Source organism: Balaenoptera musculus, chromosome 3 (assembly GCF_009873245.2).
Source record: "Balaenoptera musculus isolate JJ_BM4_2016_0621 chromosome 3, mBalMus1.pri.v3, whole genome shotgun sequence".
NCBI classification, from domain to species: Eukaryota; Metazoa; Chordata; class Mammalia; order Artiodactyla; family Balaenopteridae; genus Balaenoptera; species Balaenoptera musculus.
The window spans coordinates 134,085,571-134,104,912 of NC_045787.1; the positions used below are offsets into that span (position 1 = coordinate 134,085,571).

General features: G+C 43.6%; 2 protein-coding genes across 2 annotated transcripts in view; one reads left to right on the plus strand and one right to left on the minus strand.

The window, feature by feature from the left end:
• The window catches only part of INSYN2B (inhibitory synaptic factor family member 2B), a 119,169-nt gene extending 114,167 nt beyond the window's left edge, over nt 1-5,002 (plus strand). Inside the window, exon 4 of the mRNA XM_036849003.1 lies at nt 2,039-5,002. Coding sequence (XP_036704898.1) covers nt 2,039-2,225 — 187 coding nt within the window. The 3' untranslated portion in view covers nt 2,226-5,002. The remainder of the gene's footprint in view (nt 1-2,038) is intronic.
• The window catches only part of DOCK2 (dedicator of cytokinesis 2), a 418,212-nt gene that overhangs the window by 215,595 nt on the left and 183,275 nt on the right, over nt 1-19,342 (minus strand). The gene's annotated exons all lie outside the window — the stretch shown is intronic.

Genomic DNA, 19,342 nt, shown 5'->3' on the forward strand with positions numbered 1-19,342 from the left:
ATAATGTCTGTCTGTCTGTTTACCACTCTGCCCCAGCACCTAACATAGGGCCTGGAACATGGAAGATACTCAGTAAATTTAGTTTGTTGAACGATTAGCTGAATATCATTCAGTGTTTGTTGGTGCCTAGCTCTGAGCTGAGTGCTGTACAGCATTCTGTTGTTTATACTTCACTGAGATCCTATGAGTAGGTACCATGCTTATTCTGCAGATAAGGACACTGTGGCTTGAATACGAGAAATGACTTTGCCAAGATCTCCCAGCTAATCAATCGTGGAGCTTTGCCTAGAAAAACACAGCCTGCATTACTACACCCATTATTATAAGTCACCCAGCCAGGAGTAGGTCCCTGTGGAGGAGACCAGGGGGCACAGAAAGTGAAAGGATATAAGTCGAAGAGAAGAAAATCTGGTGGAAGCTTATCAAAAATACAGAAACAAAATAATCAGACACCCATCCCTGATGCTCCTTAAGCATGGTTATTCAGCTCCTATTACTGTTACTATTATCATCATCAACGTTATTACTACTAATATATTATGTCTTGCTCTTTGCTTTGCTTCTCAACAATGTGTCTTGGAGAGCTTTACACCTATGCTTACTTCATAGCACTCCTCAATACAGACATATTTAAATACTCTCCTTTAATGGGCATTTCCTAATCTCCATTCCTTTTTTTGTTATTTTATTTGCGTGTTTTGGAGTCATTAATGTACAGACTCCATTGTATCACCTGTACACAGGTCTGTGAGGTAAACATGACACTGTTGGGGACCAGGGCTCTCAGGGGCTGAGAGAGTCAGAGGCTGGGGAGAGCAGAAGCTCTGGCCTGCATGCAGTGGGTGCTCAGGCTCCCCCTGACCTTTGAGGGCTTGGGAATCAGGCCAGTGGGCATCAGGAATGGTCAGCCCGTCTGGGAAGTCTGGCTCAGCCTTCTCAGAACCTGGAGAGCCGGGCCAGGAAGACTGAATCCTGCAGACATCCCTACAGACTGTGTATGTGCTCCCTCCACCCTTAATTGTCCACTTTCCTCCATAGGAGGTTTACTTACAGAGGAGTTGCCAGTGCCAGGATGCCTGGAAGAAGGCTCTTAAGCTTACAGCTGTGTTTGTTACCTGGTTTCATACTAGAACTCTCAGAAGGCCCAAAGATGAGGAGCCAGCTTGGGAGTATGGAAAGTGGGGGAAATGCAGAGTCACGAAAACAGTGCTCCTCCTTGTTTAGCAAGGAGGAAAATGAAATGTTTCATATGGAAGAGGAAAGCCCCCATGTTGGTTTGTGATGTGGCATGACTGGCCAAAGTCTTCTACCCAGCAAGGGCTAAAAAGGACCTGTCATTAAAGGGACACTGTCCTGGTCTGCTATGCCCTTGTCACCTCCCAGAGACCCAGGATCGGAGTAAGTGCCACCAAAAAGGCAAATCACGATTGCCACACGTGACTAATAAAGCCCCCCAAATGGTACCTTGTCACTGGGCATTCTGAGATGGCTTACTATATGCCAGGAACCACTCTAAGTACTTCATTTATATTCTCTCAATTAATATACATCTTAATTCCAAAGAAAGCCTTTGAGATAGGTGCCATTTTTATGTCCATTTTATGGATAAGGAAACTGAGTTGCTAGTTTTAGCATACATTCCTCTGTGTTACTTAAATACTTTATAATGAGGCAGTTTTCATGCATAAAATGTATGTAAAAAGAATGAACAATTAGGAGCATTAAATAAGTGTGAGAGAGAGATTGGAGCCGTCTTTACTGGACATCTACTATTAGGCTGCCATGTTACGTGCTTCATTTAAACTTAGTAAGATGCCCAAGAGGAAGGCATTACAGATGCCAATTCAGTCAATGAGAAACTGGAGCTTCAGAGAGGTGGCACAAGTTCCTCAAGGCCACACAGCCAAGCTGGTACCTAAGCATCTGGGACTTGACCTCAAAGCGCATGTTTTTCCATGTCAGTTGGACACTTGGTGATGCTACATCAGTATGTGCTGATTTGAATTTACTTTCCTTCCTTCCTCTTTGTGTTTTTCAGTGTAGAATATGATTTCCGGCAGCAGGAAGGCAGGTTCCATGAAGTCCTACAGAGTCTGGAGGAAGCAGAGCCAGCTGAGGAGGCATCTCCCCCACCAAAGTCCCCGGCAGAGCCCCCAGTCCCTGAGAAACAGGACTTAAGGCGGAAAACCAAGAAGGTGAAGAAGAAATGCTTCTGGTGGATCTGAGCTCATGGGGACCTTTACCTCTGCCCTTCCTGAGGTGGAGAACCAACGCCCTCAGGCCTTCTCTACTTCTTAGCGAAGGCCCCATGCTATGAGCCACTCGACCTGTGAAACCAGAACAACTTGGGGCTGGATTAGCTGCCACTGGACACACGACCACACCTCACCTGAGTGCGTGCCGCTGCTTGCTGAGGACTTCACGGACCCGAGTGACCACTTGCCTAGCTTCCTGTCACACATCCTCGTTTGTGAGTCTAGATTCCCACCACGGGCAAAACCCCCATCACACTTTCCTACACCTCTGTGATGCTAAGCACTTCCTGCCCATCCTGGGTTCATCGTCCCGAAGGAAAGAAACAAAAATGTTGTGCAGAGCAGTAAGATAGAGGAGGGTTACAAGCAGATACCCAGAGAAAAACAGATACCAAAACTGGCAGTTTTCTAAGATATTGGCATACATAAGCACAACAGAAGTGGGCCGGACATGAGAATGCAAGATCACCTTGTGGGTTGGGTCCTCTTCATTTTTAATTAGCCCCTTGGCCCCAAAGCAAGGATTTGTCATTTCATGCTGTGTGGACCTTAGAGTCTGCGGCAGAGTAAGCTCACCACAGGGTATAAGGGACTTGCAGGTATGACTATTCTGCAGTTGTAGCTACTCCAGGGCCCACCTTAAATCATCCTACTTCTCAGTCTGAGGCCTGAGACTGCCTGGCAAATGGATGGGGTCTGGTTTGGGTTTGAACTTTAAGATTCCACAGTTAATTTCTCTGCAACATTTAAGATCATGAGATCCAGCAGCCTATCTGTCCGTTTCATCTTACCAGAAACATAAACAAGACTAAGACAAAACACAACACTGGTTCTCGCCCATTCATCCCGGCAGCAGCCTTGTAGATAAGTTCAAAGTATATTAATCTACACAATCTCCCTTCCTGGTGACCAGGCAATGGTCGCCTGATTGAAGAAGCAGCAGAACTGGGGATGAGGATATATTTTTTTCCATTTTAGTATTAAAGGCCTTTCCTTCCCAAAGTCTGAATTCTTTTAAAGTCTGGCTCATTCTTTTGACAAGACCTCCATACATGTGGGTCCAGTCAAACTTGCATGGCTGAACAAACAGCTAAAGTAATATAATTAAGTAACTGCTACATACTCTTGGGGACGAGGGGTAGGTTGGCAAGGCTCATATTCCTTCTTGTTAAACTCTCTACCAGTCTGTGGTTGGATTGAGGTTGCTTAGAAGAGGGATCCTAAACTCAACAAGCATTCAATACGGAAGGCACTTCATAATCCCCTTTGCTGAAGACTGGGTGTCTGAGTTAGAGTCTTTGCAGAGTGCAGCATCCTGTGTAAATGCGGGACGTACCTTCCCCACTGCAAATTGAGGCTAACTGAGCAAACCACCCCGTCAGTTTCACCTTCCCCTGTCCCTGCGCTGCAGTGCACAAAGCTATTTCAGTGAGAGCAAGAGGGAAATTTGGCAAGGAATCTTGGCTGGCACTATTAAATCTTGGAATGTCATTCAAGATGTTCTTGTTCTGTTTCTAGTGTAATGTTTAAACCCACAAAATGAGACCGGAATACATAACGTGAAGTTAGAATTAAGATAAATACACTTGCCATACTTAAGCCACGTTTCAATAAGATATGCTACCACTGGCTAAAAGCCACAGATCTTTCTGTATGTATCCACACGATCAACTCTCAGTTGGCCCCAACAACCGAAAAGAACAGCACAGAGGATAATCCAATAAAGCAAAATCATTGGGGATCTCATATAATTTTATCTTGCAGGAGCGCGTCCATCTTAATTTGCTTTGCTTACGCTAATTTTCAAATTAATTTATGTTCTTGGGCGGCACAATAAAATGGAAATAATCCTACTCCCAGAATTAAGACACCCAGGCAACAGAACAGTCTATTCCAACAACCTTTAGCAAATTGCTTAAATTTTCAGGGCCTGTTTGTCCATTCCCGAGTGAAGATATGAACACCTACTCTACCTGTTTTATAAAGTCCGTGCACATGCCAACATCAAATGAGCAGAGCCACCCAGAGCTCATCAGGATCATTTGCCAAAGTCAGCCTGTAATGATGAAGAGATGTCTGGGATAACTCACACAAAGTGGATAATCCAACATTTGGATAATTAAGAAGTGTATGTTGTCATACACTTATGTTGAGGTGGCGGCCTCGGGATAAACCCTCAACTGAGTTAGATGAAATCGTGGTCTGAAAAGGTTGACATTTCTAGAGATAAAACCAAACAAGGCTATAATGATTCTATACCAAAGCACAACACAACATTGCTTGGGCCACCAACCTGAAACTGGGAAGGAGGTCTCTTCTGAAAGTTGAACATTTAAAATTGTTATGGGGGAAATGGATTCAGTAAACACATTCCTGCTAAACAAAAAACGATCATCTCTGTGTTAAATTTCAAAAAGTATATATATACCAAGACTCTATATTCATCTACTCATGTGAAAATTGCTTCTTTGTAAACTATTATGTAACATCTACCGTGATATCCTACAGAAATGCTGTACTTGAAGTTATCTGGTTTTACAGAGCGATATTAATTTAGCAAAAGTTACTTTTATAAAATTGAAAGGTAAAAGACTGATACATCAGCTTAAGTTGCAGGAGTTTATGTAGCTGCTTTCTCTGTAGTTAAAAAAATGTGTACTCGCTATACTTGGAACTTAATACCAGCTCATCTATAGAGCACCTTCTTAAAGACTACGTACTAATGTAAGGTTTTGTAAATTTCTAAACTGTTTTAAATGGGATATTATCTTTTGCAATAAACTTACATATTTTTCCTAGGTTTTAAGACTCCATTACTAGCTTGGGTTGGTTTGGGTTATAAAATTTAAACCTAAGAAGGATGTCCAATGGTCCTAATGGCAGGGATAGTTTTCATTATAATCGCTTCTATATGTTTCCCAGGAAAACAAATAAAAAAAGGGCAGCTTCAGAACTTAGCATGGCAATGATCTCCTCAAGGCCCACATGCCCTGGGAGCCAGAGAGGCACTGTGAATCAATGATGCAATTCCCAGCTTCATTCAGACGGATACATATTCATGATTTTTATCATTATTATGCCCATATACCTGAAATGTAATTTATTCAGTATTTTTCTTTAATTATTTTTCCCATAATTTTCTTCCTAGAAAGGCAACTTTATATCACCACCATGAGGAAAACCAGTATGATGTTCCAAAAATAAAAGATGAAACCAAAATAATTTTTTAAAATTCTTGCTGGAGACTGTTGAGTGTTAATGGTGCTGAGCCTGAGACCAGCTCTCTGTGTTAAAAAGGGAGATTAGCAAATATTCAACACGTGCTAAAGCCACTTTAACACCAAATGCAGGATGCTTGAGAGAGAATCGAAAAGAAAACAACATTCCCATCACGTGATTTAATTTTTTCCCTGCACTGTCCACGAGCCATCTAAAACCAGTTTGTTTACCAATTTAGGTGGGAAAAACCTGGACACAGAATCAGAAGTCTTGGGTTTAATATTATTCTACTACCCTCTTTTTTGCAGGATGACCTTGGGAAAGTTAAGCTCTGTGAGCTGCTGATTCCTTTTCTTATAATGCTGAACATCACCCTTGCCTGACAAGGGTGCCTGACAATTAAGTGGGAGAGAACCTTGAGCATTAGGGAGGGCACACAACAGGTGCTCAATAAATGTGTATTTATTCATTTGTTTATTGAAGTAAATTGGGGGAGAAGAGGGAAGATGCCTTTATGGGACTGCAATGGGTTTTCAGAAACAGGCTTAAGGTTTTCTCAGGGCAAAAAGTGCTGTTAATAAGGAATGAACTCTTCCTGGCCTTATTAAGACTAGAAACCATGACAGTGATCGTTAAGTAACAAAGGCCTCAGCGAGCCAGAAGAATACGCAGGCATATCTAGCACAGAACAGCACTCTGGGGAATGAAGGATTCTTGCTGCGTGGAATCAAATACCCTAGAGGTAAAAGACACTGCAAGGGCTGGGCCCCTGCCATTTGAAGCATGAGGCAACTAAGAAAGGCTAGATAGATGATGCGTCCAAGGGCTCGTGGAAATCATGCGGGAAGCCAGTGCTGGGAGCAATGTGGTGGGTGGGTGCAACGTGTGAAGGTCTACCAGCCACCAGCACCCAGGGTAGTTCCAGGAACCACTGGCACTAGACTTGAGATGCATTCTGACCTCCAGGTACAGTTTCTTTCTTAGCCGATCAGAGGCCTCAATATAGCCTTCACTTGACAAGGCTCTCATGTTAAGCAGCTCAAGGCAACTTGCTGGATGCTAAAAACGTATTTCTCTTTTTAAGCTCCAAGAAACACAGATGCTTTATGATCATTATGCCCATCAAGCATAGCCTGCAATAAAAAGAGCTAAAAGACAAATCCACACCCAACACTCTTTGCATTTGGTGAAAACCATGTTTGACTGGCTTAAGGCTCATAACCCCTTTGGGGTACTTTCATCTCAACTTCATCCCCATTTTCTTTCCACCAGTTTACAGCCTGAATTCCTATTGTTCATGTCTATCACCCCTAGTCCTGAGGTTTCCCAAATATATGATTTCTTCCTGCATCCTCCAGGATCCTCAGCCCAGAAAGAACAACCTAGAGTCTGATTTTCTCACCACCAGGCTAAGCCGGCTTCCCAGGTAAGTGTGCCTCCCCACTACCGGCCTCCCGTTGCAAACCCCCTTCTTCTCTCAGCCGGCCTCCACGAAGCATCCCACCTGGTCTCCCCATGTGCACGCCCTTCTCTTTCACCACGTAGCAGCAAAACCAGTCATTGCTGAATTTAGATCTGACCCATGTCACACTCTGGCTGTCACAATCTGGCTTCCTGATAAACTTAGGAAGTCAGACTAGGTCTGTCACTGTGGCTCAGGAGGTCCCATCTGGCTCTCCTGTGGAAGTTCCCAGCACAGGCCCTTTCACTGTCTGCTCTACAGTCACAGGGAGTCACCTTGGGTTCCTCAGAACCACCATGCGAACACTCCCTTAAGGGTCTGTACACACTTTTCCTTCTGCCTGTAACAGTTCTCACCACACCACCCTCCCTGCCCAGTTTCCAGCTCTGCTGGGGTTTCCCAAGTAAGGCTTTCCAAGACTACAACCACCGCTGCCCCAGATCATCCCAAATATGCCTCTTATACACTCACCTGGCACCAGGGATCCCTCCATCAAAGTCATAGGCACAGCTGCCCTTGTACATATATTTATGTAATTCTTTGATGAATGTATTTCTCTCTCATTAGCCTATTATCTTCCTAAGATAAGAATTCTGCTTATTTTTGCTCACCTTTGAATCTCCAGCACTTACCACAATGAGATTCAAATATTTTTTGCAGGGATAAATTAAAGAATGAACTGGATTCAGTGGAGAGACAGGAAGAAATGATTCCCAGTTTTTTCCCTTGTCTATGTACAGGCTCTATCTATGCTCCCAGGAGCACCCAGCCTTCCACAGATTGGGGCCTTCAGCAGCTAACGTGGCCAGTTCTCCTAATTCCACTGTGGTCCACACGGCATTCAGGACTCAGGAACATCAAGCCACTACCATCCTCCCCCGCCATTTACCCTGAATATTGACAGCCCAGCTTAACCTTGTTTCGGAACAAATTGTTTAACCTTGTTTTGGAACTTAATTAAATCCCAACGCATTTTGCACATTTTACCAAGATACTGCCTTACCGTATGAAAGAGAAAATTAGTTTTGAAATTAAAGCAGATTGTTAACTATTTTTGCTGTAATGTTTCCATTAAAATGCCAGAATTTATTACATGTGACCTAGTCCATTTCAGACAAAATGCAATTTAAAGGAGACAGGGTCTAACTAAAGAAGCATTTGGGGCAGAGCATTTTGTCTTGGCTTAAACCACAACTAAAATGAAAAGACAATAAGCATCACACCAAAGGATTATTTCCTTCAAAGCAAATAAAAGCTTTATTTATTTTAATTTTTTGGCTGCACTGGGTCTTTGCTGCTGCGCGCGGGCTTTCTCTAGCTGCAGCAAGTGGGCTTCTTATTGCGGTGGCTTCTCTTGCTGCAGAGCACGGGCTCTAGGCACACGGGCTCAGTAGTTGTGGCTCGCAGGCTCTAGAGCGCAGGCTCAGTAGTTGCGGCGCACGGACTTAACTTGCTCCGCAGCATGTGGGATCTTCCCAGACCAGGGCTCGAACCCGTGTCCCCTGCATTGGCAGGCGAATTCCTAACCACTGCGCCATCAGGGAAGCCTCAAATAAAAGTTTTATTATCATGAATGGCTTTCACGAATTCTCAGAATCCATAACTAACTATGGTATATTAAATTTCACTCTAATGAAACCCATAATTTTTTCACCTGGCAAAACCTCAATATATATTTCTTAAATCTTCAGCCAAACACAGTGACCTCTCATCCGTGCTTGGGATTGATTCCCCAGGTAGCACACGCAATGTTGTGATACCCTAGTTACGCTGATAGAACAGCCTTCTTCCTCCTGAGCCAAATGGGCTGAGTCATTTTAACTGCTGAAATCAAGAGTGGTTCACATAGCTCTTCCCCCGAGCACACCAAGCCCCACTGAACCCAATCCCACGTGCAGAGCTCCCATATGCGTGATGGACGAGAGAAGTCATGTGTTTTTGTCATTGTTTTTTTTTTTTGCTTGTGTGTTTCAAGGTAAAAACAATATGCTTTCTGTAATTAGGGATCAAAGAGAGCAAAATCAAAGCCATGCAGAGCATTAGCATTTGCAAACTCAGACCCCGGACCTGATCGTAATTCCTGGAACTGATCCCTCACTCTTCTCCACTACTACACAACAACCAGCTCCAAGGAAACTTTTCACATGAACCTCAGCCCATAACCACTTTTTTCCCAATAAACAGTTATAAATTCCCTTCTCTGTACCAGGCAAGAAAACTACAGATGCAGCCCTTGCCTCAGAGAGCTTAGTACAGTCCAGTGAGGGGTGGGGGAGAGGGATTCTGACAACAAGCACATGTCCTTCGCTGATTCACCCCCCTGATAGCATGGCCCCCCCTCCTTTTGACCCTCTTAATGCTGTCCTTGTTATTCTCTTATGATGATTATCTGTCTTGAATTATAGCTGTTTCTAGTTTTCTCCCTGTTTCCCAACTCTACGTAACATGTCGTGAGAGTAGGAACTTCTTTCCTCCCCTTGTAAAGTCTTAAGTCCAGGAAGTCTTTGTTTAATTAAGCTAAAGACTTCAACATTATGAGCCCTTGTCTGTTCCGTGTGGACCACTGCACTGGCCTTCAGAGTCTACTTTCCTTACAGTTTTCCAGCTCCCTTGGATCCAGCTTCCTCGCAGCTACCTGGGGATCGCTCTAAGATGTACATCTGGCCATGCCATTCCAAGCTTTTCTAACTGTGCCCACCACCATCCAGGGCATAAAATTCCTCCCATAGCAACAAGGTTCCTTGCAATCCAACTCCAACCTAGTACGTGCAGCCTAACTTCCTACCACTCCACTTTCCCCTGTACCATCTCCTTGCCACCTCCTAAAACGTCAGAGTACATTACATATCAGTGGCTTAGCACACGCTGTTCCTTCTACCTGGGACACTGTTCCATTACCTATTTACCATGGGAAATAATTTTCGTTTGGGGGAATAAATGAATAGTAGCCATATTACTACTAATCATGATAATAAAGGCTCCGGTTTCTTGAAGTTACAATGGGCTATTATCAAATGTTTTGCTTCCATTATCTTATATTTTCCACAAAAAATTACCACAAGGTAGCTAATGATGACCCCTATTTCCCAGAAGAATAATCGAGGCTTGGAGGGAGATAAGTAATTTGTCCAAGTCCACAAGTATGAGATGGTGAAGGCTGGAGTTCTTGCAAGGTCTGCCAAACATGAGAGCTTGGGCTCTTCACTCCTATGCCAGACATCAAGTTGCAATTTAAATGTCAACTCCTCTCTGCAACTTTTTCTGATCATTCCCTGCTCCTGCCATGGGATTAGTCACTCCATCGTCCTCCAAGTACTCATGGTGCTTTGACCAGACTGCTGCTTATATTATCCTGGCATTTCTTTTGTCAACCCCTCACACTCATCTCCACCAGGAAGCAAAGTCCTGGGGGATAGGAATTGTAATCTGCATCCCTGGGACCCTCGAAGTGTTTATCACATTGCCTGAGATGCCGTAAATGCTTCACGTGCTTGTTGAACGAATTGGGAGAAAATATGGAGATGGACGCATTAAGAGGAAAAACAATCCAGGGCGGAGAGACAGACCAGAACAAGACCAGGAGTCCTGACTTCAGCCCCCGATTTTCTGCACAGTTTTGAACAAGTACCTTCACCTCCACCCCCCACCTCTGTCTTCAGAATGAAACCATCTGCCTTTTTGGCTTCACAGGCTAGTTAGAAGAAAAGTGGAATTATATACATGAAAATGCTTCAGTAAGTTTGACTATCTCATTAATTCCTATTTTTAAAGAAATAGTGTTTGAGGGTTTTTTTTTTCCTGATTATAAAAGGAAAGCTGAATCATTTTAGAAAGAGTAAAACTACAGAAATGTACAAATCATGTGTCCTTTAAGCAGACGATACCAACATTATTTTAGCTTCCATACAAGGTCCCTGGGTCTGACCTCTGAGAGATCCAGAGCCTCTGGTGCAGGGCCACATTTCTTCCCCTCTTTGACCTTCAGGGCCCCATGACTGCTTTCTTATTGTTGTTGTTATATTTCTATAATCCTTCTCCATATTTAAGTCCTAGAATATCCTCATGTTATTAAAAAATTATCATAAATATTTAATGGCGACACAAATGCATCACTTATGAATGTAGCATGAATCTACAAAAGTGGGTTCTGATTTTGAAGGATCATTTTACAGAATTGATTCCCTTGAGTCACTGAGAAGGCCAGTGCCCTGGCACGGACGACAGGGACGGAGACCTGCAGGGAAGCCTGTTTCATTCGCCGTTGTCCCAACAGGGTTTTTTCTCTGTGGGCAGCTCCAGTCCCTCCGCATTCCCAGGGAAGGAGCCTCTGGATGGGATTTCTCCTTCCTGTCTGGGATTCAAGCCTTTGTGGCAGACATCTGGTGGTTGGTTTCATCTCGGGGGGTGGGGGGGGGCTTTATTTACAGCCCAGCTGTAGCAACAGCTTAATAATAATGCACAAACCCAGGTGCTATCCCAAGTCACGCCATAAAATAATTTGTAATCTGACTCATAACACTTGCGTCAAAGTAGGGAGAAGACTGTAGCACTGAAGGGGGAAAATAATGGCTCTTATTTACCAAGGGTCTGCTATGTGTTAAACTCCGTGCTGCAAGCCTTACACATAGGTTTTTACCCAGTCCTCACCGTGGAACTGACAAGTAATAACCATTACTAGCCCCATTTTACAGACATGGAAACTGAGGAGCAGAACTGTGAAGTAAAGAGACTTCCTAGTTATGGAATAAGGTCACCTCACCCCTTGAGAAAAAGAGGACCAGTTCCCAGCCAGTAAAATCCTTTCAAACTCCATACCTTGTGCCCCAGCCCCCACAGCCCTTAGAAAGAAATGCTGGGAGTGAGGGTGCTCATCAATGCCTAAATGGGAGACAGACGCCAGAGGGAGGAGATATGGGGATATATACGTATACGTATAGCTGGTTCACTTTGTTATACAGCAGAAACTAACACACCATTGTAAAGCAGTTATACTCCAATAAAGATGTTAAAAATAAATAAATAAATAAAGTTTCCAAAGCTCACCAAGGACAAGAAAAGACTGGCATCTCTTCTAGCACCAGGAAACAGGACAGAAGATACAGTGGAGTCTAACCTTTAAGACACACTTAAAGTTACTTGTTCAAAGTCAGCTCTGTCCAGCTCCACTAACAGAAGCCAAAAGGCACTGAGATATTTGGAGGCAATTTCATTAGGATAGGACGCACTGGTCACGCATCTCCTAGTACTAACTGTACGATACCCAAACTCCGTCTCTGTCTCTCCCTCTCTGGGTGCTAACAACAGCAGCCCCTGGGTGGCCAGTGGAGGCCCCAGCTTCTCTAGAGTCTGAGCTCACCTCCCCTGAAGAACCACAAGGCACATGTTATTGAGCCACGTGTGAAACTGGCACAGCAGCAGCATGTTTATTATCTAGGAGCGCTCTCTTTCCTTGTAGCAGAGGTCTGCTCGATTCGGTGGACTAGGGAGAATGCAGTGGCTATTTTAAAAAATTTAGGAACCTCATAATTCCCATCTCTGTGACTCATCATGGAACAAAAGGAAGGTCTGGAGATGAAGCTGGCTTTTTTATGCTCCAGCTCTCAAACTTTGATTTGTCTAAAAGAATGCTACCACACAGGACTAGTAAAGTATTTGGGAATTTTATATTTAAAAAAAAAAAGATCCTTAAGGGAAAGCCTAGCATGAAATAAATCTTCTCTCATCTGATTTTTTAAAATCAGAATTCTTTTAAAGCTAAACAGTGATTTGTGCTTTCAATTAGTTCTGTTCTTTCCACTCACTCCCGTAGCTTGGACGAGCGCCTGCTACATGCCATGCCCTGGGCCGATGGACAGGAACCTCCCAGGTCCCTTTCCTCAAGGATCTTAGTCCACCGTGAAACCTAGGTAGGTAAAGAGAAAATTCCACGATGACAGGGTAATGCCGTGATGGAAAAATGGACAAAGGACAGTGAGGTCACTGAAGAAAGATGATCTTCAGGAATGAGAGGTTTCAGCGACCAGGAGATGGACATAAGGCAAGAAATGCTGCTCCCTCTTACAACCCCTGAACCCTTCCTCTCTACCTAGTCAAACTGTTCATGTCATTCAAGGACTAGACCCACTTCTGCAAAATCTTCCTTGATCACTGGCTTCTGCCCATATATGCCATGGGTTCCTTGGAAGTTGAGATACTAATCCACTTTTTGCATATATATTTTAGGCCAAGAATTCCTTGATATACAATTACCGAAACCCTCATTAAAGCAAAGCTTCCCCACTCACTGGCTATAAGCGCCATCCACATGACCATATCAAGCAGCAACGAAGCTACCCCAAGCTCATTATGCCATCTTTCGGTTACCAACTGGAATTTCAGGTCTCTTGTATAATGTTTATTTTCTCTCCTAACCTGACCCCCCTCTACTACACAAACATACACACATATTTACTCTTCTCTCTCTCTCTCTCTCAGGAATTTTCTCTAATTAATTTCATCTCAGGAAAACAATTTCCCAGATATGTATAGTGAAATGCTTAAGATGTCAGCTTCAGACTCTGTAGATTTGGGTATGGACTCTAGCTTCCTCCTTCCCAGGTGTGTGATGCTGGACAAGGAGCTTAAGCCTTCTGACTACTGTTTCCTCTCTGAGAGGGGATCATAATATTTGTCAACCTCACAGATTAAATGTGACCATATCCCCAAAGTACCATCTCTGCCACACAACAAACACTCTGGAAATGTTAACTGACATTATTATTGACATATGCATCCTCTGAAGAGTATGAATACATTCTCCCCCCATTCCTTTCCATTTGGTCTGGGTATTCAATAACAATTCTTTTCCTCCCTTATTCTCCTAGCTTGATCATATCACAAGGGTAATAACAGTAACACCTGTATAAGGGTAATGCAAGTAACACTTATTAACATGTTAAGGAAAAGAATGATGGGTTGTATGTAAATAAAATAGACAGCAGAAATCTTTCATTCCTTCAGCAGGTGTTCATTGAGATCATCCTGCATGCCAGGGAACCACTGTGTCCTTAGAAACGCAGGAGTGACGAAGACAGGCATTGTTCTGAAGTTGCTAGGAAGGATGTTCTCATGACAGTATGATGAGTACACAAGGTTGAAGAGAGCAGAGGGGTCCCAACTTGGTTGAGTGGAATGTGGGTCAAGACATGAAGGAGGAAGAGGAGTTTACAAGGTGGAAGGTCTTGGAAAGAAAGTTAGGAGGGGTATGTCCTAGACAGACGGAATGGTGTGCAGGAGGACGCAGAGGGGAAAAAGGGCATTCTGGGACCAACAGAGCAGTTCCCTTGAGCTGGCACAAGTGTGGGAGGTAAGGGACACTGGGAGAAGATGCAGCTCTAGACCGGGTACCCTGAAAGCCATGGTGAGCAGCTGGGCCTTCATCCTTGACCACTGTGGGGCCACTGATGCTTTATCTCCAAGAAAGTGCTACTTTAAAAGACCGTGTTGGCCACAGTGTGAAGAATTAGAGAGGGACGAGAGCGGAGGCAGTGTGTCTTATCAGAAGATGTAGCAGGGCACCAGTGAGAGATGGTCATGGCCAGACACAGGCTAGTGGCATCGATGGTAATGAGAAGTGCTTGGATGGAAGCCTTTAGATCTAGAACAAACAGAACCCGGAGATGAGCTGGATGTGGAAGGAGGAGACTACCTCTCCTTCCAGAACCCTTTAGAATCTCCATGTCTCCATTCTAGCTGTGTCGTCTTCTGTAAAACCTGCTATCTCATAAGCACCAGCATTCAAGTAGACAGAAAGTTCTTCAGATTTCATGGGTTGTTATGGTTCAGTTACCAGAAATGAGGAGCTTGATCCTAAAGATATCACTGTCATCATAAAACCACCAAAATTCTACGCCATCTTATAGGTTTCTGAAAGTTACTATACAGGTCATCCCGTTAGATTACACAGTCTAGGCAGGGCAATAGCTGGGTTTAAGGTGCTCATTATTATCTTTAAAATACTTGATGCCTAAATAGTAATTTAAGGTATTAATAGTGCAGGAGTGCATAATATGCTATTTAAAAACAGGGACTCTAGCAATGGCACTGCTTGGGTTCAAATTCCAGCTCTTCCACGAACAAGCTGTGCGATTATAGGCAAGTTACATAACCTTCCTGTGCTTGTTATCTCATATGTAAAATATGAGTACCTGATGCAGGTTAAGTGATGTCAAACACATATCGTACTTAGCCTTCTGCCTGAAAGCAGGATATTTGCTCAGTAAGTGATAGCTTTGGTGTAAACACTGTTTTCTGAACAAGGTGTTCAGTCACGTAGTGAAGGTCAGACGTCAACCGACCACTTCTGGCTGGGAACCCCACCTCCTCGTGTCCGAGACTGTCCTCACACGTGCTCTCCCTGGGATGGGGCTGGGTGTGGCTGGGGTTGTCACTGTCTCGCTGTGGCCCCTGCAGAGGCCTCCTGAGTCTTTGGGCTCACAGTGACAGAGAGTGGTCATGCAGGTGGGCTATTTGTCATTCGGGAAGTGAAGTCAGAGCTTTGAAACCCTGGCTCTCTGATGACTCAGGCATTTTCTGGAGTCTTCAGTGCTATTATGAGGTGAAGCAATGGAGGGTGGGGTGATTCCCACGTGTTTTTTTTCCTTTTTGAATAAATGGCTCTGAAATTCTGGAGCTGGCCTCGTGCCAACTGCATTTACTTTTATTTAATCACTCAATAGACTCCTCTGTGAAAACTGGGGTAATTAGGCCCAAAACGTATCACCCAGAGGCTTATTTTAACTACGTGAAATAAAAGCTAGATCCCAATTTCAGCAAAATTACCAGTTTGTTTCCCTTCCAAGAACTTCTGGCAGTGCTTAGGTTCCCTGATTCTCCCTGTGGGACTGTCCATCCCCAGCGCCAGGGAGGCCAGAGGCAGGGGATGGCCTTCTCTAGAGCAGACAGCAGCAGGATTCATCGGCCAGGGAGGGGTTCCCTGACAACCCCCCTCACCTGTGCAAGCAAGCTTGGACGTTTCCCCCCACACTCTGAGACCTATGGGACAGCACGAAGTACACATGGTCTGATATCAGACGTCCCTGGGTTCACAGTCCATCTTGCTACTAGCCGTGTGACTTCGGCCAGGATGATTCCATCCTCTGAAGCTCAGTCAGTCTATTCTCCTGAACAACGGGAGAGGATGACACTTACCTGTGAGGACTCAAAGATGAGCTCTATCATACAACAGGGATTTTCAGTCAAACTTACTTTTTTATTTTTTAACAATCTCTGAAGAGTACAACCAGTGCAATAATAAACCACTGTGTTGCAGTTTAACTGCTAGCATATTCTCTTTGTAATGTGAACATAAAATCATGGTGCATCTTACATTTGATAAAATATGACTGTAGCACATAGAAACCATTCCCTGGTAAAAATGCAAGCTCTCAGATTACTGGCTTTTTCCATTACGTGTCTGCTCGGACACCACTACCTTCTTAAAGGAACCAAAAATGTGTGAAAGGGAATATTGGTTTTACAAGAGTGTTTGGATTGGGCCAAAAAGACACCAATAACTTCAGTCAATACATAATATTTGCAAGAATCTTGCATACATCACTGTTTTCCAATCTTATGCTTATGACAGACATCACTAATCAATTCAGCACTTCTTTCCACTGAGCCCAGATGTAGCCCCGGAATCTTTCTCAACACAGTGCCAACAGGCAGCCATTGAGAACCCGCCAGAGCCGGCACATAAAGTGAAATCTATTTTCTGTCCCTGACTCAGGACCTTGGGAGGCAGGGAAAGAGAATGGGCATTGGCCAAATTAGAAAACTTACATACATGACAAAGATCTCAAAAATGATACAGTTCATTACACAGAAGAAACCAAGGTCTAGGGTGTGGAAACTTTCGCCAGCTCTCCCTTATCCAAAATGTCCTTTACCAAACCATGCTGCCTTTCTCATCATCAGAGTCAAAAATCCTTGGTCATTTAAGTAAACAAACATTTATCTGATAGATTAGACTCTGGCAAAGAAAGGAAGAGAGGGCAGCAGTCATGTAAAAAGTTTTTCGCTTTTTGCTTTTGTAAACTTTCCTTCTGCTCATTTGTCACCACCAACACTTCATTGTTCAGGCAGACGATCTACAGAAAAAATCAGGAATGGCTATTTCCAGCAAATGATAATTACAATGTGCTATGCACAAGAATCAATCCATCCTAGCCCTATGGTACCTGTAATTTTAATATATTTTATCACAACATTTCTACTCCTACAAATAAGAAAAAAAGTCACTATTTAATCCCACATAATGACACGAGAACAACCAGCCCTACATACCCAATCGGGCCTTCTCTGGATTTCAGAAGAACTAGACATGTCTGGTGTTTGCCGTAAATATTGACTGTTTAATATTCCAGAGTAATGAAACTAACCAATAAAAATCATATCTGGAAAATTAAAAGTGATGGTTGGAATGGGGATCTCTCCTCCTTGCCAGATTTCAATTTGAGATGAAATTGGGGCCTTCAGCACTAAGACAGGGACCCCTGACCTCTGAGTAATTACTTTCCAACATCATTTTCTTTAATTTAGATGAGCTAGTTCTAGTCTAAGAATTGCTGGAAAGGCCCATTTTATGAAAATGAAGCCAAATCTTAGGAAAGACCTGTTTGTTTCTTCCTTCTAGTTCAGGAACATCCCTGCTCCTAGTGAGGCATGCTTGTTACATACCTCTAGTACTCCCCACTCAGCACTCTTATCATTGTAATTACAGCAGCAAACCCAAGAGTCACTGAGACTAAGGACACAGCTTGCAACTGAGAACGTCTGCAAGGCTCCTGGAATCAGCCCAGGGGGCAGGGAAAGTCTGAGCAGGCAATTCCTTCCACTTCTCCCACACTCCCTGAGATGTGGGTTCCCGGTATTTAGAAAAAGTGTTCCTTGAAGAAGGAAAAGCAATCTAAACTGAGGGAAAAGCATGTACAAAAATATGAAGGTATGGTACAGCACCACATTTTCAGTGAGTATTTCACTCATTCATTCGCTCAACAAGCATTTATTGAGTATCCACAGTAAGCCAGGCACCCTCTGGGTGATAAGGATAAAAGAATGAGTAAATGTGATCCCTGCCCTCAAGGGGGTCCACAGAATGTAGGGGGCATGAGCACAAAAATCAGAAAATCACCTTGCAAGGGACTAAGTGTGGCAAGCCTGATGACTGATCGTGTACAGGGACTCTGAGAGCAAACTGGGGAGCCAGGTGGGGAGGCACTGAGGTCAGATGTGCTGAAAACAGCAGGACTCAGCAGGTGGTTGGAAGCGGCAGTGGGCGAGTGAGAGGAAGGGGTCAAGGGCAGCTCCTCAGTTCTAGGATGTCAGTACCGTAAGCTGAGATCGTGAACGCAGGGAGTGTGGAGTAGGCTCCAGGGGGCTGGTGATGCGTTGGGTTTGGGATACAGTGAGTTTGAGGTACTTCAGAGGCATCCCATTGGAGGTCATGGTTTTCTTGTGGGCACAGACCCACGTCTAACTCAATTCTGAGCCTTTGCGCTGAGTATATAAAAGTTTCTCAGAAAATACTGAATGAATAAACACATGAATATTACGTAGAAGAAACACATATGCAAATGCTTCTCATGTAGTATTACATTTAATTCTCACAGCAACTCTATGAGGAAGGTCTGTTATTACCCCCATTTTACAGATAGGTCTAAGCCTTATGGTACAAGAGAGAAGCTATATATGTCAAGTTCACAGATAAAAATGACTTAAAAAAGAGGCAGAGCACATGGAAAGATGCTCAACATCATTAGTCATCAGGGAAATGCAAATTAAAACCACAATGAGATGCCACTAGAATTGTTATGAATCCACTAGAATTGTTATAATCCAAAAGACTGACAATACCAAGTGTTGGTGAGGATGTAGATAAACACAGAACACTCATACACTGTTGGTGGGAAAGTAAAATGGTACAAACACAGTGGAAAACAGTTTGGCAGCTTCCTCTAAAGTTAGACATACACTTCCCATAGGCCCAAGCAATTCCACTCCTACGTTTCTACCCAAGAGAAATTAGAATATGTTCACACAAAATGTGCATGTGAATGTTCATAGCAGCATTATTCATAACGGCCAAAAATCGGAAACAATTCAAGTACCTACCAACTGAAAATGAATAAACAAAATGCGATATATTCATACAGTGTAATACTATTCAGCAATTAAAAGGAATTATGTACTGAAACATCCTAAAATATGGATGAACCTCAAAAACATTATGCTACAGAAAAAAGCCAGCTACAAAGGGCCTCAAATTGTCTGATTTCCCTTACACGAAACCTCCAGAAAAGGCAAATCTATAGAGACAGAAAGTAGATTAGTGGCTGCTGACCTAGCTGGGGTGGGGCTGGAGGGG